At 43.5% G+C, this 25,531-nt stretch overlaps 2 protein-coding genes and 1 pseudogene across 4 annotated transcripts in view; 1 reads left to right on the top strand and 2 right to left on the bottom strand.

Moving 5' to 3' along the window:
- The window catches only part of JAK1 (Janus kinase 1), a gene marked incomplete at its 5' end in the record, with an annotated part of 110,096 nt that overhangs the window by 59,148 nt on the left and 25,417 nt on the right, over nt 1-25,531 (bottom strand). The gene's annotated exons all lie outside the window — the stretch shown is intronic.
- On the bottom strand, nt 16,915-18,765 carry LOC311524592 (myb/SANT-like DNA-binding domain-containing protein 7). Its single transcript, XM_084635830.1, has 2 exons — nt 17,751-18,765; nt 16,915-17,108 (listed from the first exon to the last, which is right to left on the bottom strand). The coding sequence occupies exons 1-2, from the start codon at nt 18,275-18,277 to the stop codon at nt 17,033-17,035; spliced, it is 603 nt and encodes a 200-aa protein (XP_084491956.1). The 5' UTR covers nt 18,278-18,765; the 3' UTR covers nt 16,915-17,032.
- On the top strand, nt 23,988-24,433 carry LOC311525737 (large ribosomal subunit protein eL34 pseudogene; annotated as a pseudogene). The gene has a single exon. The product of its transcript is annotated as a large ribosomal subunit protein eL34 pseudogene (transcript).

The following is a 25,531-nucleotide window of genomic DNA, read 5'->3' as shown; positions in this document are numbered from 1 at the left end:
TCAACAAGTCCTACAATCTGATCACTCAGTTCTAGCCTAATGTGTAGCCACACATTACATTTTGGGTTATCTTGAAGAGTTTTAATGACAATATTCTTATTACCACATGAATTCTATGAAATTTAAATATGTTCAGAATTCTTACAGAATTTACTATTTTCTGCAACTGTGCTGCTTGCTCCTTAATTAGAAATAGCAAGCAGCATAGAATTACTCCAAAAAAGGTTAATCTAAATATTTACCCATTACTCTGTTTAAAAAAACAAACAAACTTAAGTTGGTCTACATGAGCAGGTTGCACCAGTTTAACCACACCTGTTTAGTTCACTGATGCAACTTTTCTCATACAGACAAGGCCCTAGTGAAATTAGGACATCTAAGAAGTAGAGAAACAAAAAAAAGGGATTCTAAATGCCAGACTTTTAAAAACTTCTTTGTTCGTGGTTTTTGAACTTTACTGGATTTTTGCTCTAGTAAGGTCCTGAGGGTCTTTATTTAAACTCTAATGCTTAATGAACATGATCTATTGGTTAAAGATTTAACCCTTCCACATCTTCAATTAAGTTGTGAGATCTCCCACCAAGAAGTCCATCAGCAAAACCAGGGAAGATCAGACTTGACATTCCTTATATTTCTAAGGCAAAAAACAAAAACACCCACGCCTTACCTGCTGGTTTATGTTTTTATTTTTTAAAAAGCTTTTCAAGCCTTCTATATACAAAAAGGGCATAACACCAATGTTTTTAAAATTCTTTGCAGATCTCTCCTTGAACCAGAAACAAGAAGCCAGTGGATTTATTAAAAGAAATGGAGTTGGAAATTAATGGAAAGCTTAGGCCTTGTCTACATTACAGACTTCTGTTGGCATAGATATGTTGATCAGGAGTGTGAGGTGATGTGATCCCTGACCAATACAGCTGTCTCAGCAGAAGCCCCTAGTGTAGGTTCAGTTAATACCAGCAAAATTGCACTTTACGGGTATGGCTGGTTTTGCTTGGGAGATGATGGAATATGCTATACTTACAAAAGCACAGTTCTGTCAACATAAATTGCATCCACACTAGGAGTTCTGCCAGTATAATATACTGGTATTCCGAGTCCAATAAAGAGCTAGCCTACCCAAAGAGGGGTGCCACCCATTGCCCATATGCCCACTGATCACCTCCTCACACCCCCCTCCGCTCGCTTCCTGTGTCCCTCCTCACTCCCCCACTCACCTCCTCACTCCCCCATTCGCAGCCATACCCCCCCTGCCTGCCTTGTCACCCTGCTGCTGGCTCACTGCTCCCCTCCTTACTCCTCCGCTAGGGCCCTCCCTGACACTAGCCTCATCATCCTCCCCAGCCCCCCATCTGCCCACCTCCTCACTCCCCCTATTACAACACAGAATACAAAGTATACAGTATTCACTTTATATTCTTTTTTATTACAAATATTTGCACTGTAAAAATGATAAACAAAAGAAATAGTATTTTTCAATTCACCTCATACAAGTACTGTAGTGCAATCTCTTTATTGTGAAAGTGTAACTTACAAATGTAGTTTTTTGTATGTTACATAACCGCACTCAAAAACAAAACAATGTAAAACTTTAGTGCCTACAAGTCCATTCAGTCCTACTTCTTGTTCAGCTAATCGCTAAGACAAACAAGTTTGTTTACATTTATGGGAGATTCTGCTGCCTGATTCTTATTTACTGTGTCACCTGGAAGTGAGAACAAGCATTTACATGGCACTTTTGTAGCCAGCATTGCAAGGTATTTACGTGCCAGATATGCTAAACATTCGTACACCCCTTCATGCTTCAGACACCATTCCAGAGGACTTGCTTCCATGCTGATGATGCTCGTTAAAAAAAATACATTAATTAAATTTGTGATTGAACTCCGTGGGGGAGAATTGTATGTTTCCTGTTCTGTTTTACCTGCATTCTGCCATATATTTCATGTTATAGCAGTCTCAGATGATGACCCAGTACATGTTCGTTTTAAGAACACTTTCACAGCAGATTTGATAAAATACAAAGAAGGCACCAATGAGATTTCTAAAGATAGCTATATCACTCAACCCAAGGTTTAAGAATCTGAAGTGCTGTTCAAAATCTGAGAGGGACGAGGTGTGGAGCATGCTTTCAGAAGTCTTAAAAGCACAACACTCTGATGTGGAAACTACAGAACCCGAACCACCAAAAAAGAAAATCAACCTTCTGCTGGTGGCATCTGATGGTTCACTCTGCTTTGGATCGTTATCAAGCAGAACCCGTCTTCAGCATGGACGTACGCATTCTGGAATGGTGGCTGAAGTATAAAGGGACATATGAATCTTTAGCGCATCTGGCACGTAAATATCTTGTGGCGCTGGCTAAAACAGTGCCATGAGAATGCCTGTTCTCACTTTCAGGTGACACTGTAAATAAGAAGTGGGCAAAATTATCTCCTGCAAATTGTAACCAAACTTGTTTGTCTGCGTGATTGGCTGAAGTAGGACTGAGTGGACATGTAGGCGCTAAAGTTTTAATTTGTTTTTTTTTTGAATGCAGTTATTTTTTATACATAATTCTACATTTTTAAGTTCAATTTTCATGATAAAGAGATTGCACTACAGTACTTGTATTAGGGGAACTGAAAAATACTATTTATTTTGTTTTTTTACAGTGCAAATATTTGTAATCAAAAATAAAATATAAAGTGAGCACTTTTCAGAGTAACAGCCGTGTTAGTCTGTATTCGCAAAAAGAAAAGGAGGACTTGTGGCACCTTAGAGACTAACCAATTTATTTGAGCATGAGCTTTCGTGAGCTACAGCTCACTTCATCGGATGCACGTGAGCACCGTACACTTTGTATTCTCTGTTGTAATTGAAATCAATATATTTGAAAATGCAGAAAACATCCAAAAATATTTAAATAAATGGTATTCTATTATTGTTTAATCGTGCGATTAATTTGTTGAAATCACTTGACAGCCCTACTTCTATTGGTCCAACTTTTGTTGTATAAAAGACAAGCTTTCAAGCTACACAGAGCTGTTCTTCAGGTCAGGGATATTTGATTGTCATAGAAAATATACATTGGATTCAGAGTTTGTGAACCATGCCATGAATTTGTAGACTAACTTATAACAAGGGAGGCAAAGAAGCTAACTTTTAGCACAACTTCCCCTAAGTAATTACAGTGTTAGGCACTGTACATTCAAAGCAGGTCAAGGAGTCCTACTTATTACACTTTACCTTTTTCTCAGTTTTTTAAAAACAATCTAATAGAGAACTCATTACAATCAACTGCTATAGGGAAGCTCACTAAAGTCCCAAACTAATACAATGCAACTCAATGGACTTTCACAACACTAAATGAATTCCACTGTACTAATCCTATGGGCTATATATGAATATACCCAAAACAGCCTAAGATCACAAAGACCTTAACTAAACAAGGGACATTCTTTTCAGAAACAAAAACCCATGGTATTCAGATCATATCCACGTCTAAGAGTCCATAGATTTGCTCTTGAGGTTATAGAAAAGAGAAAAGTATTAGTTCAGGGTCTCTCTCCTCCAGACTGTCCAACTCCTTTTCTGACCCTTAGCAGGGCACTGTGTCACGGTTCAAGCTTCCATGTCTCAAGCTCATTATTAGCTTTGCTGGCCTACCAGGTACAGTAATTGAATAATTTGAAATCTCCTGCTGTTTGACTCAGCCATGGGACAATTCATATTTGTACATGGGGGGTGGGAGGGATATTTCTTTCCAACAACATTCGCAAAACAGCATTATAAGTATATTAATGTTGCAAAGTCACACACCCAAAGATTAGGAAATGGCAGCAGTAAGGCTGCCTGTGTCTGTGTAACTCAGCCCTCTTGTGTGTATGCCTTATGATACAGTCTTTAATTACATAATCATATTGTATTTTCCCCCAGGACTCCTGCCTCATTTAGTGCCAGGATGGACTGTGCTCTTTGAATGAGCATAGGGTGCCCAGATTAAACAGACAAAATATCAGGACACATGGGGGAACCAAAAAAAAACAACAACAACAACAAAAACATGCCAGAGCGGCAAAGCCGCAATATCGGGACAAATGGCGTCCTGACCATGCATCGGTCGGGATGCTGGACAAAGAACTAAATATCGGGACAGTTCCGATTTTATCAGGATGTCTGGTCACCCTAAATGAGCAGCTATTCAATAGTATGTTTTATATTCATTGTGCAATATGCCCTCATGCCTTATTTCCTGCATACTATTCAAACCCTGCTCTGCATACATAATCATAATTTCCTCTGGGCCTTTCTATGGCACTTAATTGGAGAAACAGCTGACCCATGTTTGCTGAAATTTTCTAAAACAAATCAGCCTAAGGCAGACACCCTGGAAAATTTCAGCCCAAACTGTTAAAGTCTGGCAAAGTTCTAAGCAACTGAAAACAGGATTTTACAATGGGATATGTCTGGCAGCCTTAACTACAGGCAATGCTACCTGCACTGCATATGAGCAAATAGACACATTTCCAGTTTTAACAACCTAATCCTGCAAAAAGGATTTGCTCATATGGAGTCTGAGTTCAGTGGGACCCCATGCAGGCATGATGACCTGCACTGATTGACTGGGGCCATATTCAATATTATATGGGCTCAGTTTCCTTGAGTGAACTGAGTGATGTCCACTTCCTAACCCTTTTCAGATGATTTCAACAGCTTCTTTGAACCTAGTTAGATGTCATCTTTTTATGAAGATCTTTTCCTAGCTTACTTGGACATCCAAGTAAAGGTCACTTTCTTTTGTTTAACTGTCCTATCTGTATCTAGCATTCTCCTCACAGACACACCCCTCTACCTCACACTAGGCATATTTTCTGTCTTTCCTAGCTGAAATTCTTTAGATGCTAACGAGGCTTCCATTGCCTTAAAGAGACCATATCTGAATCTGTCTTCCTTACCCACACTTTCCAATCTATCGGTAATTTCAAATGACATCATACAATTCCTGGGCAGATACTATCCAATTCATCATATTCTCATAAAGTGTTCAGTCAATATTGAGCACTTTCCCATGCTGAGGCAGTTTAAGAGAACCACTATGACATAACTGAAATCTGCACTTTAGTACTAGTCTCCTTAGATGCAAATAGGCATAAATATTTAAATACCAAGATGATAGACACCTTAGAAATACCAGAGACATTTGTACACTTGTATACTCATCATGAAGCCAATGCACCAAACATTAGCCTATAGCCTTAAGGGCAAGGAGACCAGGGGCCAGCCTGTTTAAATGATCAGACCTAGCTGGAGACAAAACAGGTGTGATCCCTGTTAAGGGCGGAGCCAGCTCAGTGGGAGATTTGCAGGAGGGAGGGTGGCTCTTGTGACTAGTCCTGGAGCAGAGAGAGGTACAGAGTGAAGGGCCTCTGCGCCCCTGCCTTTGTGTAGATCAGGGGACTAGTTTTGTTTTGTGTTACTTTGTATGGGGTTTTCGTCTGAACTGTGCCCCGAGGGAATAAACTGTGCCCCAAGGGAAGGGCTTGGGAGAGACCTGGGCATAGCATCATGTCAGTGAAAAGAATTAAACCCAGCCTTTCACAAGTCAAACATTTGAAACAGAGTTTACTTTGACGAGGCTTTCTTCCGGCAACTAATGGAAGTTACTAGATCGCAGGCCCTGGTTCTCATGGGAGACTTCAATCACCCTGATATCTGCTGGGAGAGCAATACAGTGGCGCACAGAGAATCGAAAGAAGTTTTTGGAAAGTGTAGGGGACAATTTCCTGGTGCAAGTGTGGAGGAACCAACTAGGGGCAGAGCTCTTCTTGACCTGCTGCTCACAAACCGGGAAGAATTAGTAGGGGAAGCAAAAGTGGATGGGAATCTGGGAGGCAGTGACCATGAGAGTTCAGGATCCTGACACAAGGAAGAAAGGAGAGCAGCAGAATATAGACCCTGGACTTCAGAAAAGCAGACTTTGACTCCCTCAGGGAACTGATGGGCAGGATCCCCTGGGAGAACAACATGAGGGGGAAAGGCATCCAGGAGAGCTGGCTGTATTTTAAAGAATTCTTATTGAGGTTACAGGAACAAACCATCCCAATGTGTAGAAAGAATAGTAAATATGGCAGGCGATCAGCTTGGCTTAACAGTGAAATCCTTGCTGATCTTAAACACAAAAAAGAAGCTTACAGGAAGGGGAAGATTAGACAAATGACCAGGGAGGAGTATAAAAATATTGCTCAGGCATGCAGGAGTGAAAGCAGGAACGCCAAATCACACTTGGAGTTGCAGCTAGCAAGAGATGTTAAGAGTAACAAGAAGGGTTTCTTCAGGTATGTTAAAAACAAGAAGAAAGTCAAGGAAAGTGTGGGCCCCTTACTGAATGAGGGAGGCAATATAGTGACAGAGGATGTGGACAGTGCTTTTTTTGCCTCTGTCTTCACGAACAAGGTCAGCTACCAGACTACTGCACTGGGCAGCACAGCATGGGGAGGAGGTGACCAGCCCTCTGTAGAGAAAGAAGTGGTTCTGGACTATTTAGAAAAGCTGGACGAGCACAAGTCCATGGAGCACAAGTCCAGCCTCACCTCAGTCCCTGGAAAAATCATAGAGCAGGTCCTCAAGGAATCAATTCTGAAGCACTTAGAGGAGAGGAAAGTGATCAGGAACAGTCAGCATGGATTCACCAAGGGCAAGTCATGCCTGATTAATCTAATTGCCTTCTATGACGAGATAACTGGCTCTGTGAATGAGGGGAAAGCAGTGGACATGTTGTTCCTTGACTTTAGCAAAGCTTTTGACACGGTCTCCCACAATATTCTTGCCAGCAAGTTAAAGAAGTATGGGCTGGATGAATGGACTATAAGGTGGATAGAAAGCTGGCTAAATTGTCGGGCTCAACTGGTAGTGATCAATGGCTCCATGTCTAGTTGGCAGCCAGTATCAAGCGAAGTGCCTCAAAGGTCGGTCCTGGGGCCGGTTTTGTTCAATATCTTCATTAATGATCTGGAGGATGGCGTGGACTGCACCCTCAGCAAGTTTGCAGATTACACTAAACTTGGAGGACTGGTAGATACGCTGGAGAGTAGGATAGGATACAGAGGGACCTAGATAAGTTAGAGGATTGGGCCAAAAGAAATCTGATGAGGTTCAACAAGTGCAGAGTCCTGCACTTAGGAAGGAAGAATCCCATGCACCGTTACAGACTAGGGACCGAATGGCTCGGCAGCAGTTCTGCAGAAGAGGACCTAAGGGTTACAGTGGATGAGAAGCTAGATATAAGTCAACAGTGTGCCCTTGTTGCCAAGAGGGCTAACGGCATTTTGGGCTGTATAAGTAGGGGCATTGCCAGCAGATCAAGGGACATGATCATTCCCCTCTATTCGACATTGGTGAGGCCTCATCTGGAGTACTGTGTCCAGTTTTGGGCCCCACACTACAAGAAGGATGTGGAAAAATTGGAAAGCGTCCAGCGGAGGGCAACAAAAATTATTAGGGGACTGGAACACATGACTTATGAGGAGAGGCTGAGGGAACTGGGATTGTTTAGTCTGAAGAAGAGAAGAATGAGGGGGGATTTGATAGCTGCTTTCAACTACCTGAAAGGGGGTTCCAAAGTGGATGGATCTAGACTGTTCTCAGTGGTACCAGATGACAGAACAAGGAGTAATGGTCTCAAGTTACAGTGGGGGAGGTTTAGATTGGATATTAGGAAAAACTTCTTCACTGGGAGGATAGTGAAGCACTGATATGCGTTACCTAGGGAGGTGGTGGAATCTCCTTCCTTTGAGGTTTTTAAGGTCAGGCTTGACAGAGCCCTGGCTGGGATGATTTAGTTGGGGATTGGTCCTGCTTTGAGTAGGGGGTTGGACTAGATGATCTCCTGAGGTCCCTTCCATCCCTGATATTCTATGATTCTATGATTATACTGTACAGGCTGGATGCTAATAAGACTGAAGGGGGATTCCAGGCTAAAAAGATTTGCAGGGACAAGAAGTTTTTAGCTTGCATGGGATGGAGTGTATGGTTCATTTGCCCTTAACTTTTAATCTCTTTCTTCTTTTATTTTCTCTGCCCTTCCCTTCAGCCTATGTCACCTTTCTCTTCCTACTCTTCTCCTTTCTCACTGTGTTTTTTCACCTTACACATGAGTTATGGAACGACAGTGGCAATGAGCCATATCACTTTCCCAGCAATGAAGCAGCTCTTTAGGAAACCCAGCCTCTTCCTGGTGGCAGCCTGCTGATTTAAGGGGCTTCCTCGAGTTTGGTTCAGAAGCAGAGAAGGTGACAGCAGTATAAGTGTTCATCTCAACAATAGAGATCATCAAGAAGTAGGGAAATTATTCATTGTGGCACACATATCAAAATCCATGCTGTATTGGACAGTTATCTGAGAAAGGCCCCTGTGGGAGCATTGGCTAAAGTATGGTATAGTATCTGTAAAAGAAGCAGAGAACTGGAGGGGGGCAGGTGGGAATTAGAGATTGCTATGGAAACAGATCTATTAAAATCTATTCTCAAACCCCAGAAAAGAAACACTACAGGACATGACTGGTTTCTTTTTCATGTGTTTGGAATATTAAAAGGTTGACTTTGGGACTAATCCAACTACCATTAAACTTAAGAAAAAAGACTTCCACTGACTTCTATGGGAGTCGTAGTAGCCCCTTAATATCTAAAGTCTGAAGTGTCTAGACTCTCTGAAACTGCAAGCTGAAATACCAGCAGCGTTGGCTCGCACTTTTTCCCCTTCTGAAGTAGATAAGATTGCATGAAATTCATTGTATGGTGCACATACTTGCCATCTCTCCCAATTTGGTGCCCCAGCAATGAGCTATGGTAGAGCTATGGTAAAGTTTCAGAGTCTCCTTCTCCCCTCCTCCAGGAAACAACTAGTATTCAAGCTACTTTGCTTCCTACAAAGTAGCCAGAGCTCTGGGGATTGTGTTGCATCAGTGAGACTTGGTGGGCTGGAGGTCTCAAAAAGCAAGAACAATCAGTGCTTATATCCCTATCCCTCCTGGGCACCTGAATGCCTAGCGTGAACACCCTCTCTTCCTCCAAGCTCTTCCTCAAAACACAACTGTTCAGGGATGACAGTTAGCCTTAGCCCACCCACCTCTACCCTGCATTGGGCTGTCAACTAATTTCATTTACTGAGTAGAAAGTGTGTGTACGAGTGGGAATATTATAATTCCAAGTTTTGTCTGTAACCTTTAAATTGCACTGCTTTTTATTGCTCCCTCTCCTCTTCCTTTGTATGTTTATTTACGTTGCAAGCTTTCCAGGGCAGGGATCTGTTTGTATTCTCTCTCTGTAAAGCACCTCCAATGCCCTTAGCACTGTACTGTACAAATAGTAGCCCTCTTCCCACTCACTGTTATGGTACTGGGTACATATCAGCCAAAGTACTGTGAGAAACAAAGCTCTCCTCAACTCGGATACCTCCAACAAGGGGAATCCCAAGTGTTAGTCTTTTAAAAAAATAGATATTGGTATTTTAGGAAAAGTTGGATTTACTATTTGAAATGTGGTAATAGCATGAGACCCCAACCAAGAACAGGACTCCGTAACAGTGACAGAGCCTGCCCCAAAGAACTTAGCATTTAAAAAGACAAGATAGTAGTTCAAAAAGGCAGAAAAATAGTATCGGCGTCCTCATTTTATTAATGGGTAACTGAGGCACAGAGATTAAGTGATTTATCCAAGGTCACAGGGAAACTGACGGAACTGAGAACTGAAATCAGGTCTCCTAAATGCCAGTCCAGTGCTCACAAGACCATGCTTTCTACTTGGTGATTTAAATAAATCCACCCTGCTCTGCATTATAACCCCCACCATTGAACGCAACCTTCTCTCAGATTACTAGATCAGTCTACAACCTTGGAGTCTTCATCAACTCTGCAATGCAGTTAGACACCCAAATAGCCATGGTGGTAAAAGATACCCATTTCCATCTGTGGCTGGCTAAAAAGATTATGCCTGATACTATCAGACACTGATCTGGACACAGTGATCCACCCCTTTGTAACTTCCAGGCTTGACCTCTAGTTTCTAGTTTATACAAAGGAATGAAGCATGATGTCCTAAGGAAGCTAGAGCTAGTCCAGAATACAGCAGCTCATCTACATACCAGCTCAGAGTATTAGAAATGATACCTCTTTTCACTTCTCCCATACTGGCTATCCACTGTACAGAGTTCAAGGTCACTGTACTGATTTTTCAAAGCTCTGTGTGGTATTGGCGCTAGCTACCTGAGAGATCATCTTTCCTTCTATGGTGATAACCTCATCCAGCAGCTTCACTCCACTGGAAAGGAGGAAGACCTACATCTGCAGAAGACTGAATTTTTAGAGACCTCAAACCAAGACCACGGAACTTGCTGCCAGTAAGAATGGCCACCACCTTCAGCACATTCAGAACTTAATGCAAACCCCTTCGCTTCTACTTGGTTTTCCTGCAATAACGCTCTCAAGAACAGCACCCTCATCCTGTTGTTGGTTTTTTTTAATTCTCAACAATAACTTTGAGCTTTTTCCTGCCAGCAGGGCTAGAAAAGAGAGATTTTTACAGTTCCTTCTCATGGGAGGTGCCTAGCTACCAAGGTGATGGCAAATCTTATTAAAAAAAACCACCAACAACTACTAGGTAGGTAAATTAGACTTTCTAAAACAGAAGGGTGGAGGGATATTCAGGTAACCACCTCATCAGCTGGACACCAGTTTTCATAAAGATGTTTTATGTTCCCCATGAGAAAGAGTGGTACACACAGCATCCACACGAGGAGTATAGCATACTGGTATAGCTAGACCTTCAAAATGCTCGTAGTGCAGGCCTGGCCTGAGTTCCATAGTCAAGGCCCAGCTCCTGTGACAGTTCTGTCTCTTGCACTGTCAGACTTCCCCTTGTTGATAGGTGGTTTCACCGTCCCAGTGGAATGTAGCTGCTGTAGTAGGTTGTGGCCATGAAGGGAGAACTGATGTCAAGTAGATAGGCTCAATCCCAGGGTAGAGGGGTGATTTTTGCATTTGTGTCCATGTCCAGCAGCCAATCCAGGTGATGGCCAGCTATGTGTTTGGGTCTCGAGATTCCCTGTGAGCAGCCTGAAGTGAAAAGTTCAGACTGAAGGTGTGAGGCTATACAATCAAAAGCTTTGTGCACCTGGATGTCGAGTTTCCCCAAAACAATGAGTCCTGTGAACATCGTCATAATCAGTTTCCCTGGGAAACTTTTATTGTTATTTGTAGCGCAGTAACATCTTGAATTGAACAACATGAGACTGAGTTCCTGCCATTTGTCTGGTCTGGGCTCTTGTAAAGCAGCAGTTTTCCCTGGACTGGACGTACTGTCCAGTGAGCTTTCTGAGCACTGGCTGCTGTTTCCATTGTTTTTACTTTTCCCTGTTATGACTTACTTGAGTCCTTCCCTGGTGCAAGTGAACCACCTGATTGGCAGTAGTAGTGATCTATTGGTGTGTCAGATACCCGTGGAGGGACAAAGCTGGTGAAACCACTTAGGAGTAGTGGAAAGTGGAGTTGCAAATAGGAGACATTTTTTAAAAGGCACAGGTGATAGGTTGTTTGGTGGCCAGATAAAAGAAGAGTAGCAAATGTTCTGATGCAGTACTTATATCTGGCATTGGGGGAGGGGTTCTGCTCTGCCTCGGTGGTTGGGGAGAGAATGAGGTGCTACTTCCTGGGTCAGTGTTTCTATTCTCCCAAACTATCTAGTTTTTGAGCTGGTTCCTGGCAGTAGGGGAAGGAGCCAGTGGAATCTTGTGTTGGGTCCTTCTCAGTGTAGGGAAGTTACATGTAAGAGTTGTAGTAGTTGTGAAGTCACTTGTTTGTCATGGTCACACCCTTACCTTAGTGCTAGAAGGAAGGAGGCTAGAAATGCAACAGAGTTGGCACTCAGCCCTTTAAACTCTTTCTTTGGCTCTGCAAACAGCTGTACAGTTAGTTCAGAGACAGTCAGGGAGGTTCTCCCAGGTAAGGACTAAGTAGGTTCAATTTAAGGGGTGTCCACAATAGGAACATTTAAGAATTTCTCTACTGATAATACATGTTGAGCTCTCTGGGTGCTCGCCGCATTAGTATGGATCCTCTTTAGCATATTTAGGCTCATTTAACTTGAAACAAGGGTGCATTACTCCCAGAGTGGGGGAAGAGAAAGAAACAAAAACAAAGGAGTTTTGTTGCCCAGGAACCAGGATAGGAAACTCTGTCAGATGCGTCAAAGGCAATGAACAATTAGCAAGATGTTACCCAGATGTTACCTCCCCTTTTGTCCCGTCTCAGCATCTGGCAGTCAGAAGCTTAGGGACACGGAGAGCATGGGGTTGCATCGCTGACCATCTTGACTAATAGCCATTGATGGACTTATCCTCATGCTCTTGGGCTGCTTGCCCTACTACTCTTTTGTGGTCAGAGGCTGGGGTAACTTCTCAGCAGAGAAGTATCCTGCACTATCTATTGCAGTCTTCCACAGAAAGCTGAGGGCCCTGTCAAAATTTGAGGGGTTTTGGCTGTGGGTTTCATAGGTCTCAAAGGCCAGCCTTAGGTGATTGTGGGTGAGGGAGGTAGGAGTAGGCGGGAAATCATGTATCATCTGTGACCTTTAGGGACATCAGTGATAAAACAAAACCTAACGTTCAGCTTATTTTTACTTTGCAAAGAGAGCTTGAAAGCAATAGAAAGTTATCCTTCTTTAATAAAATAAAAGTGCAGTTACCCATCATATTTATTTGTTCTCCAAAACCAGAGGCTGCCACAGGCAGCCGGTACACCAGGGTGGGCAACCTATGGCTCGCCAGCCATTTTAATGTTGTCCTTTAGCTCCTGCGGAGGTCTGGGGCTTAGAATCATAGAATCATAGAATATCAGGGTTGGAAGGGACCCCAGAAGGTCATCTAGTCCAACCCCCTGCTCAAAGCAGGACCAATTCCCAGTTAAATCATCCCAGCCAGGGCTTTGTCAAGCCTGACCTTAAAAACCTCTAAGGAAGGAGATTCTACCACCTCCCTAGGTAACGCATTCCAGTGTTTCACCACCCTCTTAGTGAAAAAGTTTTTCCTAATATCCAATCTAAACCTCCCCCACTGCAACTTGCCCCACTCTGGCACTCCAGCTGGGGAGCAGGGTCGGGGGCTGCTCCGTGCAGCTCCTGGGAGCAGCAGCATGTCCCCCCTCCAGTTCCTAAGCATAGGGGCAGCCAGGGGGCTCCGCTCCGCATGCTACACCGCTGTACTGCCCCTGCAGGTCCCATTGGCCAGGAACTGCAGCCAATGGGAACTGCAGGGGCAGCGCCTGCGGATGGGGCAGTGCGCTGCAGAGCCACCTGGCCACGCCTCCACATAGGAGGTAAGCACTACCCGGAGCCTGCACCCCTGAGCCACCACCCCCGGTGCCCAGGTCCCCTGCCCCAGCCCTGATCCCCCTCCCGCACTCCAAACCCCTTGGTCCCAGCCCGGAGCACCCTCCTACACCCCAAACCCCTCATCCCCAGCCCCACCCCAGAGCCCATACCCCCAGCTGGAGCCCTCACTCCCCCACCTGCACACCACCTTCCCTACCCCAGGCCGGAGCCCCCTCCCACACCATGAACACCTCATTTCTGGCCCCACCCCAGAGCCCACACCCGCAGCCAGAGCCCTCACCCCAACCCCAATTTCGTGAGCATTCATGGCCCACTATACAATTTCCATACCCAGATGTGGTCCTCGGGCCAAAAAGTTTGCCCACCCCTGAGCTACACAGTACGGGCCTACACGACTCTGGAGCAGGGTGGATAAAATTCAATGATTTTTTTTTTAAATAAAAAAAATCAGATTTTTTTATTTAAATCAAGATGTTTTTGATAAAATGCTTTTTGAGGAAAAAACCTATCTAAAGATAGTTTTAATTAAGATACATTATAGCTCAAAGATATCTCATCGTCGAATACAGATGATAAATTCTAATTCTGTAGTATGAGACAATACATTCATGTAATGTTTAAGAAAAGTTTTGTAAATGAGTTCCAATAGCTCATGAATTAGGGACCCAATCTGATGGGGTCCCAGGAGCTTCTGTACAGATTATGTAGGTTTCTCTTTCTATCTACCCAATGGGACTCAGTGCTCAGGCTAGAAGATACCATCAGAGATGCTTAGATTTGCAGTTCTCAAACTGCGGATTTGTCTCTCCAGAGATAACAAGCATGTTAACAACAAAAATGTTTTAAAATAAATAAATAAATAATATATAGAGTCGAGAAACAACAGACCTCAACCCTGTTGCAAATTTGTGTACACAGCGTCAACCCCTTACCTCTCTCTAAAAGTGCAAAGTTTCAAAAAGTTCAATGAATAGAAGTTTGTTGGGGGCAGAACAGATCTGGACAAGGGGGCACAGTGCTCCCACAGTCCCAGGCTGCACCCTGGGGATCCCGTCACATTCTCAAGCAGCTGGAGGAAGGAATCCTGACTCCTCATCACCAGCAGATTATGCTGTGCAGCCAACCCTCCAGCCCATAGCATGTATGTCCTTTGTAGGATAAATATAAAACTGGAAGATTAAAGCTAATTTAAGTTTGGTTAAAGATATGTGTTGTAAAGAAAGGCCCTAAAAGTAATTAGTTATAAGGCCAGAAGGAATGAAGTAGGCAGGATGTCTGGTTCAAAGAATAACTAACGAAATAACGTGAAATTTCTAAAAAAAAAAAATTAAAAAAGCTTCTGACTGACAGAGGTGACTGCAGATGTTTTTCAATAAGACAATCTGTTTTAGAAAGAGCCAACATGGACCTTCCCACCCCACATACCAGCAAGAAGGAGAGGAAGAAAAGGCCTTGGGGAGAAAGGAGGCTGTAAATCTTATCTGGATTGAGACTGGAAATAGCAGTGAACTGTCTCAAATCGGTGTTTAGATGAAGTCAGTAAGTGGCAATGACATCACTTGTTGTTAAAGGGTATAAAAAGGTAACTCTTAAAGGGTTCATTGCTAATATGTGCCTGACTAAGGGCATGGCTATACTTGCAGATGTAGAGCCCTGTGAGTTAAACCAGCCCTCGGAGAGCGCAGTAAGGAAAGTGCTGCAGGGTGTCCACACTGTCAGCTGCAAGCGCACTGGCGTGGCCACATTTGCGGCACTTGCAGCGGCATTGGGAGCGGTACATTATGGGCAGCTATCCCACAGGGCACCTCTTCCCATTCTTGCGCTGTGGCTTGTGGGAAGGGGGCAGCATGTGCGGGACATTCTGGGTCCTGTCCCAATGCCCCGTGATGCATCGCTTCGCATCCCAGCAATCCCTGTGCTTCCGTCCACATTTGGCACCATCTGTCAACGTTTTTTTTAATGCGCGCTCTGTCTTCCCTTTTAGTCTGCGGGAATGGATCCCGAAATGCTGAGGAATATGCTGATGGGTCTCGCCAGCACGTCATGTTTGGCAGTCGAGTTACTCCTTAAGCTACAACCTAACAGTGAGGATGTCGACTCGCATAACGTGTATGACACGAGATTGCTTGTGGCATTCACGGATATGCTCACCACCGTGGAATGCCACTTTTGGGCTTGGGAAACAAGCACTGAGTGGTGGGATCACAACGTCATGCAAGTCTGGGATGATGAGCACCGGCTGGCTTTGCACAAATGGGTTTCCCTAACTGCGGAGGGGTGATAGATGGGATGCATATTCCAATTCTGGCACCAGCCCACCTAGCCTCCGAGTACGTTAATCGGAAGGGGTATTTCTCTATAGTTCTCCAGGCACTTGTGGATCACCGTGGGTGTTTCATTGACATTAACGCAGGCTGGCCCGGAAAGATGCATGACGCACACATCTTTCGGAACACTAGCCTGTTCAGGAAGCTGCAAGCCAGGACTTTTATGGGGCAGAAGGTTACTGTAGGGGAAGTCAAAATGCCCACTGTGATCCTTGGAGACACCGCTTACCCTTTAATGCCGTGGCTCATGAAACTCTACATAGGGAGCCTTGACAGCAGCAGGGAGCGGTTCAACAACAGGCTGAGTCGGTGCAGAATGACTGTGGAGTGTGCTTTTGGCCGTTTAAAGGGCCACTGGCGCTGTCTGTATAGGAAGCTGGACCTGGCCGATGACAACATCCCCACGGTTATATCCGCATGCTGTACCCTCCATAACATTTGTGAAGGGAAGGGTAAAACATTCACTCAGGCATGGAACTTGGAGGTTCAACACCTGAAGGCTGAATTTGAACAGCCAGAGAGCAAGGCTATTAGAGGGGCCCAGCGCAGGGCTGCAAGGATTAGGGATGCCTCGAGGGAACAATCTGAGGCTGAAAGCCAACAGTAATGTTTGGTGCCCTGCACGGGAGTGAAGTGCAGTGGTTCCAATGTTAGTAGGAATCTGTGCTTGCTACACTGACTTGTAGTGCCTGTTGCTTTCCCGGGCTAAGATATCTTTTACTTAATGCAATAATAAAGAATGTTTTCAAAGCCAAAAAGTCCATTTATTGAAAAGAAAATTCATTTATTGAAAAGAAACACAACTGCCTGGGAAACAGAAAGGGCAAAAAGTTGGGGAGGGGTGAAGAACGGTTCAATCACAGATTTGCATATGTCCTGCTATCATACTCAGCCTTCCTGTCTGGAGTGCTGTGCAATGAGTGCTGCACTTCAGGCTGGCTAAAATGCATGGTGATGGGGGTTGAGTGCAGCAGGTAAGGGTCGTAGTTTGCAGGGCTGGATGGTGAAGCTACAGGTGTTGGAGGCAGCTGGTGGCGATAAGAACCTGGATGTTGGGGAGAGTGGGTTGGAGGTGACATGGGGGCACAAGGGAAAGAGTTTTGGGACAAGGGCTGCGGGGGGGGGCGAGGGGGGCAGGCGCAGTAGTGCTCCGCCTGCATTGCTACGAGTGCCTGTATCGAGTCCACTTGGCGCTCCATAATGCTTAGCAGCAGCTCCGTGCTTTGGCGCTGGTGATCCACATTCTGCTGGCGGACCCTCCTTTCACTCTCCCGCCACTCCTGCGCTTTTTGATTTTCATTAAGGGACTGCTACATTATTTCATGCATCATGTCCTCTTTGCTTCTATATGGCCTCTTCTGAATTCTTTGGAGTCTTTCGGCTGGTGATAACGAGGACGGCTGAGATCTCAAGGTCACATCTGTAAAGGCCAAAATGCAACACTTAACAGAGGCAGCATTGTTCACACCAGACAGAGCAATGATTCACCCATACTTAAAGACAAGCACAGTCTACACAATAGCAGAATTTGCCCATCCCAAAGCAAGCGCACATAACCCACAGGAGCCCCAAAATGGTGACTAAGCACAGGGGCAAGGGGGACTGATTGTTTCACAGCCGTACTGTCCTCTGGGGTTCTGTGCCTTGGGGAGAGCTAGCAGCTGCAGGGGGCCCCTATACTGAACACTGTCCCCACATTTTCCACAGGAGTTTGTCCTGGAAGATATCTCGCTGCTGAGAGTGACCTAGGAAGCAAGGGGAGGGTCTTTTACTACAATATGGCTTCCACCCTGGCCCACATGCAGCTTGCCTGTGTGCAGCAGTGATCCCCCCACCCCTCACAGCATAGTGGCGTGGACATGTTAGCCTGACTGGGACAAGGAGCACAGTAGCTCTGCCAAGGAACCTGACCAGCTTCTGCATGAGACCTCTGAAGAGATCACTGAGGCCGATTACCGTGATCAACGCCCTGTTCCACATCTAGGCATGCATGCAGCCCTAACCCTCCACGACCCAAAAGGCTGCACCAAACAACTTCATTCCCAAAATAAAAGCCGCTTACCGGGCACCTCCTCTGGTGTTGACTCGTCCTTCTGAAAGCACTAGCCGCTGCGACTGGCTACCTTCCTTCTGGCTTGAGAACAGATCCTGGTTGCATACATCTAGGAATGCAGGGGTGTCTCCCTCCTCCTCAGCACCCTCGTTCCAGCTTTTCTCCTCCTTCTCCTGCCTTGTTGAACTGGGCTCTGACGTGTCCATGGTGGTCCTCGGAGTGGAGATGGGGTCACCCCCAAGTATTGCATCCACCTCTTTGTAGAAACAGCAGGTCGCGGGGGCAGCACCAGAGCAGCGGTTTGCCTCACGGGCTTTGCGGTAGGCATTCCACAGCTCCTTCACTTTAACCCTGCACTTCAGTGCGTCCCGGCCATGGCCCCTTTCCATCATGTCCCTTGATATCTGCCCAAAGGTATCATAATTCCTATGGCTGGAGCGCAGCTGGGACTGGACAGCTTCCTCCCTCCAAACATTGATGAGGTCCAGCACCTCGTCATTGCTCCATACTGGGGATCGCCTGGTGCATGGAGGCATAGTCACTCGGAAAGATGCACTGAGAGCACTCCATGCCTTGCTGAGCAAACAAGAAGGGGATTTTCAAAATTCCCAGAGAATTTAAAGGGCGAGTCTGACGGTTGGTCACCTGAGGGAGGGCAGTAGAGTTCAAAGTGATGACCAGAGTGGCTTGAACAGGCATTGTGGGACACTTCTGGAGGCCAATCAGAGCACAATAATAGACCACGGTGTCCACACTGGTGCAGTGGCGCTCCAGCCGGGGCGCAGCAAGCATTATGCTTCTCGTCGAGGTGGAGTCCCAGGAATGTTCCAGCCATGGAGTCCGGGGGCTCTACGTGTCTTGCCAGTGTAGACGCGTCATGAGTTAGGGCACCCGGGGCTGTTTTAATGTGCTCTAACTCGCAAGTGTAGCCATGCCTTAAGTTGGAGTCAACCAATGTGGGTCTAAGCACCCCTGGGTTTTGCCCATTTGTAATCACCTTGATCAAATGCTTAGAAATGTTTTGTTACCGTTTGAAGGTAGGCTTTTTAGGCATGTTTAGAGCAATTGTATAAATACTAGGTGGCCTTTGGATTTAATAAAGGAATTTATGCTTAAATTGCTATCAAGGTAATATCTTGCATAAATAATAATAATTCCAACATTCTGGGGATGGGGCAGTACAAATGACACTAAATTTCAGTAGTTCTAAACTCCCAGGGTGAAGGGGTAGCGACCTAATCTCTGGGCCTATGTAGAATTCTCTCCTAAAGAGAAATTGAGTAACATAAGGGGAATAGAGGTAGGTACTTTGGATACCACTGTAAAAGAATGCTTGGCAGAGAATGGCATTGGTCCACTGAATGCCATGAATAAATTCCTGGTAGAGGACACAGGTCTGTTGAATGCCTTAAATGGATAAATTATTGGCAGAGCACGGCAGAGGTCAGTTTAATGCCACTGAAATTTTAAAGAATAAGACCCTTGTGCGACCATGGAGAGAACAGTAATTATAGCTAAAGAATGAGCACAAAAAACTATAAAGCGAAGAGACACCAGCTGATAAATGAGTCACTTCAGGAGATAAGTGATTTAAGGAAAGAAAGTTAGAAGTTAAAAGGAGGTTTTGCACAAATTAACACTGCAGTGTTCAAAGAGAATTAAACTGTCAGAGGTTGTGGAAACATTAAAGAGTGAAAGTGTTGAAGATAATGTTTGGTTTGATCATAAAATCTAATTATGGCAATACAACTTGGTATAGTCACATCCAATGAAACCCCAAGTATTAAAAAAGTCATGAAAAAGGGAGATTAGATCGTCACAAAATTATCATCAACCTAAAACAGAAGGCTTAATTTTAGGTTGAAATAGTGAGTATTCAAACTGGTCTGGGCTCTGACAATCTTCCAACCTCATTTACACTTTCTGTATTCTATTGCATACACAAAACAACTGGAACATATGGTACCACTCCTAAAATTTCACAGGCCACCAAGCATCTCTCTTCAGAAAGCATCTTCTTGTCCCCTTTCCCCAGGTGCTACCTAGGGATGTAAATACTGGTTAAAAAAGTTAACCGGTTAAACAATTAAAATTATTTTTAAACGCTTAACCAAGGTAGCAGGTTAACCTTTTACATCCCTACTGGTAACATGGTGCAGTTGGTCCTCCCTTTAGTAATATCATCTTCCTAGAATTCTTGCATATGTTTTGTAATATTTAGGCTTTCTAGATGTAAAAACTCTATAGTAGTTCTCTTAAATCATACTGCTAAACGTGTGATTCAGTAAAGTAAAGGAAATCCCTTCTTGTGCAATAACTTTGGTTCACTTCAGTTTACAGGAAGTAGCAGTCACATTCAGGGAATTTCTATACAGTCAAGTTTATAAAAATACATCTGAACTTAAAAAGTCATTACTAAATTTATTAAATTCCTGATGAAACCCACATAAGGTATATAATAGAATCAAGACATTATCTTGTCTTTTTCATGACCAATTCAAAATAATCTAAAATCAGTTACACACTGTTAGTTCACATAAAAGCTCTTATGTAAATGGAAATAAAACTACTGTTCAAATTACAGGCTGTGATAAACGAAGGTGGGGGTGGGGAGTAGCTCCCTTTTATGGACACCCAATCAGCCAGTTAACTATAAAATTCCTCTTAGTAGCTGTTCTCTACTTGCTTTACCTGTAAAGGGTTAACAAGCCCACAGGTAAAAGAAAAGGAGTGGGCACCTGACCAAAAGAGCCAATAAGGAGGGCTAGAACTTTATAACACTGGGGGAAGAAAACTTCCCTTTGTCTGTTTTTTGTTCTCCTGAGAGCAGAAATACGGAGCAGCAATGCTGTAAGCAACTTCAAGCCAGGTATGATCATAAATCATCAGACCATACCTAGAACTACTTATCTGGAACCCCCAAATGCATAAGTAGATCAGGAGTTTAAGAAGACACGATTAGGTTTATTTCTGTTTATTTCTTATGGCTAATGGACTCCTCTGTGTTAACCCTGGATGCTTTTGTTTGCTTGTAACCTTTAAGCTGAACCCCCAAGAAAGCTATTTTGGGCGCTTAATTTTTGGAACTGCTCTTTTAAAATTTAGCAAAAACCTAAGTTCCAGATGTATTTTCTTTCTTTTTTGTTTTTAATAAAATTTACCTTTTTTAAGAACAGGATTGAATTTTTGGTGTCTTAAGAGGTTTGTGCATGTTGTTTGATTAGCTGGTAGCAACAGCTAATTTCCTTTGCTTTCTTTCTCAGTTCTTCCCCAGAGGGGGGTGAAAGGGCTTGAGGGTACCCCACAGTGAGGAATTCCCAAGTGCTCCTTCCCTCAGTCCAAGGGGCTTTTTTGCATTTGGGCGGTGGCAGTATTTACCAAGCCAAGGTCAGAGAAAAGCTTGGGACTTTAATACAAACCTGGAGTGGCAAGTATTAATTTTTAAAATCCTTGTGGGCCCCCATCTTCTGCACTTGAAGTGCCTCAGTGGGGATTCAGCCTTGTCACAGGCAATGAAGAAACTCCATCTGAAAAAGCCTTCTTGAACGATGTTTGTTAGAAGCACTACGTTACGTATAAATTTGCTGTTAAATCTCATTGCAGAAAAAAGGTGTGCATTCAACAAAACGAACATGAGTGGTTGCATGAAATACACAAGTTAAAGGCCATATTATTAGCAGTACTATTTGTTATCTGATAGAACCCAAAAGCATGTTAGGTATTTCAAAGAAACAGCCTTGATCATGCAGAGATGTGAGTAAACTTTACAAACATGGGTAGTCCCACTGAATACAATGGAACTACTCACATGTATAAAGTTATGCATGCTTAAATCCCCTGCCCCAAACAGATTATTGTCCACATTCAGGCATAACAAGTGAGTCATAAACCTAAAAAGGGAAGGAGAGAGGTAGAACAATAATAACAAAAGTAAGACCATGCAATTACTCAGCATGTACATTCTTGACAGTTACGTCAAGTTTCTTTTGGTTTGATTACAACCTTATTTCTTGTACATGAAAACAACAGAAGTAAATTTTAGGGAACACCTAGGTAAAATAAAACATATTAAAAAGACCACTGAAGTGGAACTTCATTGCACTCACTATTTCACAGGGCTGCTGGAAATATTAATTAGCTGATACCTGCAATGAAGTGTTTTGGTGTAGAGTGCAATGTAAGATCCTAACCCTGCAAGCCAGTCCATGCAGGACCTGCTGCTTAATAATAATTTTCCTGCAAGTTATGTGGAATCCGCGTTAGAAATATTACTCACTGCGCTCTCCCTTCCTCAGGCAAGTAAAATATCACTAGTTTTTTCAATTGCCATCATCACAATAAACAGTAGATAAGTTTTGTGCCTAGAATAGTACATTTCCATGACTGTGAAAAAGCATTTGCTTGCTTTTCATGACAAAGGAAAGTGAACAGAAATTTTAAAAATAAATAAATATATACAGACAACTATTTAAGATCCACTATTATTACACAGAAGAGACATTTGTTTTAAAATGTAATTCTTTTTCATTCTAAATAGTGTAAAATCAGCTCCTGTGTCACTGACCTGACAAGGCGAGGGTACGATTTAGGGTTTTTGTATTTCCCCTTTAAGATTTAACGACATCATCACTAACATCAAAGCTAAATGAGCCATACTGGAACATGAGATCCAAACTCCCCTGAACTTTAGGGTGTTTGAATTCTGGATGAAACTTAGCAGTAATGACCCATCTCTACTTAAAATCATTACCAGGAATGCAGCTTCACATACTGATTAAGTGTCAGCAGTACCATCAGTCTGCAGGAGAAACAACATTGAACTCAGGTCTTGACACATTTTAAAACAAAAAACCCACATAATTTTCAGTTCACCTTTTAAAATATATTTTTGTAATGACTCTTGCTTTCTTCTTCTTCCCCTTCTCCCACCCTTCCCCCTGCCTTGGGCTGGTAATGGCAGGGTTTTGGAGCCATAGTATTGTTGCAGAATTCCAACAGGAGTAAACGGTCCAGTAGTGAGGTCTCTGTTGCTTGCCCCACTATACTCAGTTATTCCCTGGCAGAGCAGTGTCAAAGGACAAGCTCAGGTGTGGGAACCACAGCTGAGGCCTCGCTGTGAAACACTATCACCAATTAGCTAAGAGAGGGAGCAGAGGAAGAAAACTTGAAGGAATTTAGCACACATACCTCATACACACCACAATCAGTGGTGCAAGTAGAAATAATTTCTTGCTGGTACTGCACTCTTGGGAGGGACACAAGGGGGGGGGCATGTGACCTCCCCACATGACCCTCCATCTGACTCCTCACCCCGCCCCCATGCATCACAAACTTTGCAACCAGGTCTGTGGCTGTGTGATGGAACTATATAGCGGAACTATTCTGAGGAATGGACACTGAATAAAATTATACTTAAGTGGGTTTTTATTAAAATAAACACTGGTAGAGTGCAGCAGGGTCAGGAAGCATGTTTGTCAGCCGGTATCCATGCATTTCTACAGTGACACATAACAAGCTGTATAGCTGCAGAACATGTTCCCTGGCTGGTTACATGCTCGCTTATATAAATATAGTGCTTTAAAATGGCTAAATTGGTCCTAGCCCCAAATAAAAGTTAACCATAAAATGGGTTCCATGTGCTCTTAAAACAACCCAGAAATGTATCAATAAAGTAGGTTACAGCTATTGCACATTAATTTACAAACAAAATGGGTTTCAGATTTGAATTTTATTCTTTGCTTTTTTTTTAAAACCATACAGACATCTTCAGCCTAAAACTGTTCAGGGCTGATATACAGAGCACCACTCATGTTACATAAGGAGTTAAGAATTTCTCAAGCATTCACAGAAACATGATGGGGCAAGAGTAGACTTTATGGTTCCTTGAACACAACATACTCCTGACAGAATTCTCCACCACTGTGGGGGTGCAGAATTCATATGGCCCACATATTTCTGTGGCCCCTGTGCAGAAAAACGCAAAAGAAATCTGCAGGGGGAACACACGTCTCTTCCCCAGCAGTCCTGGCAGCGTGTCTGTTCCAGCGTTCCTGGATCAGCTTCAGAGACGCAAATCACTGCGGGGGGCTCGGCGTGCGTGCAGGGTAGACGCGTATCACTGTCAGGGGGCAGGGTTGGCCAACAAGTGAGAGAGACTCTGTTCCTCTCTCTTGATACTGCAACTTGAAGGGCGTGGAGGAGGGTAGGGTATTTTGTTATGCAGGAGGAAGGCTCTGTCCCCCGGCAGAAGTGTAGAAGCCTGCCTGCCTAGTAAAATGATAAAAAATGGTTCAGCCTCTGACATACCGTCATAGGTTGTCCTACAACACAGCCTCTAACAAGACCAGGCTGTCCCGGACACCAGGTAACAGGACTGTTTACCTTTACACTAAGAAAGTTGGCAAGGCACCAATGTCTGCATGTGGTGTGTATCCAGGAAGACTTCGCGGTGTTCGTGCTGTGCGCCCTAAAGTCCTTATGAGGTTGTCAAAAACAAAGAAGCATTTTAGCAGAGCCTATGGCAGTTCCATGTGTGCTAAATGTGTCTGTGATAGAATCAAACGAGCTTTCCTTATTGAGGAGCAGAAGACTGTTGTGAAAGTGTTGAAGGCACAAGCACAGAGTCAGAAATCTAAGTGAATCTCTTTGTATTGTCTGCCTAATAAATAAAAATTCAACTTAAAAAAAAATAACTTCTTGAGAACTGAAAAAACACTTAATTAAATATTAGTATCATGTTACTGAAAATTGTTTGTTTTTAAGTTAAAGAAAATATCTTTTGTAAAAAAAACCCTACATTTTGTTAATGTTGCTGTTGATGGTTAATTGATCTCATTCTCTAAGGCAGAAATGTAGCAACCTGTTTGCTTAATAACATTGTTCCCATTCTCAGCCAATTCCCCCATGAGCATAAAAACCTGTAGAAGTTTTAAGGCACGTACATTGCCAGAGTGATGTAAAGCCTTATAAATGACAGTAAAGGAATCAGCTAGAAAGATCTATGCGCTTTCTCACTTTTTTCCTGAGGTTAGATTTTTACTTACCCATTAAAAAAATTAAAAAAAAAAAAAAAAAAAAAAGCAGCAAGCCTTTTGAGGGCAAATAAAATATTTACCAAGCAGTCAATAAAATGTCAGGACAACCAGAACCAAACACTTCCCAAAGTACCCAGCTAGGTCCAGGACGATGATTAGCAAAACTGAATGACTTTCATGTGTGACAGTCTGAGCAATTTAAAATGACATTCTACGTACATACCTGTGTGCGCGCACACTCTCTAATGTAGTTTAAATGAAAATCCAGGATTATAACTGGAATGCAGGGTATTCGTTACCAAGTACTTGTAACTTAACTTTCATGTGTTTACAAAATGCTGAATAGTTATTGTGACTTTTTTCTGTATGGTAGTTTACCAAAACAATTGAAACTGGTGTGATTATACTGCATTATTTTGACAAATAAAATTTGCAGAATTTTTAATTTTTTGGCGCAGAATCCTTCCAGGAGTAACACACAGCTATCTCATTAGCCACTACCAACAATCAATAACTTTTATTATTATTTGTTTAAGTTTGAGGGCATTTATCTCCCTTCCCTCCTCCCAGAAGCTGCACTCAACTGGAAAAAAAGTAATACTCAGGTACGATTGAATGTGTGGTCATTTCCCCCTCTGTTGAATGTGACCCTAAAGAAAACAGGAAGAACACAGAAGGGGAAACAGATGTACAGGGTAAGAAACAGAAGGGCAGGAGGAGGGAAAAGGGAGAGGAAGATTGAGAAGAAAAAATAGG

Source organism: Lepidochelys olivacea (assembly GCF_965140295.1).
Source record: "Lepidochelys olivacea isolate rLepOli2 genome assembly, chromosome: 8".
NCBI lineage: Eukaryota > Metazoa > Chordata > Testudines > Cheloniidae > Lepidochelys > Lepidochelys olivacea.
Note: the sequence above shows the minus strand (reverse complement) of the source record. Positions and strands in the feature narration are given on the sequence as shown.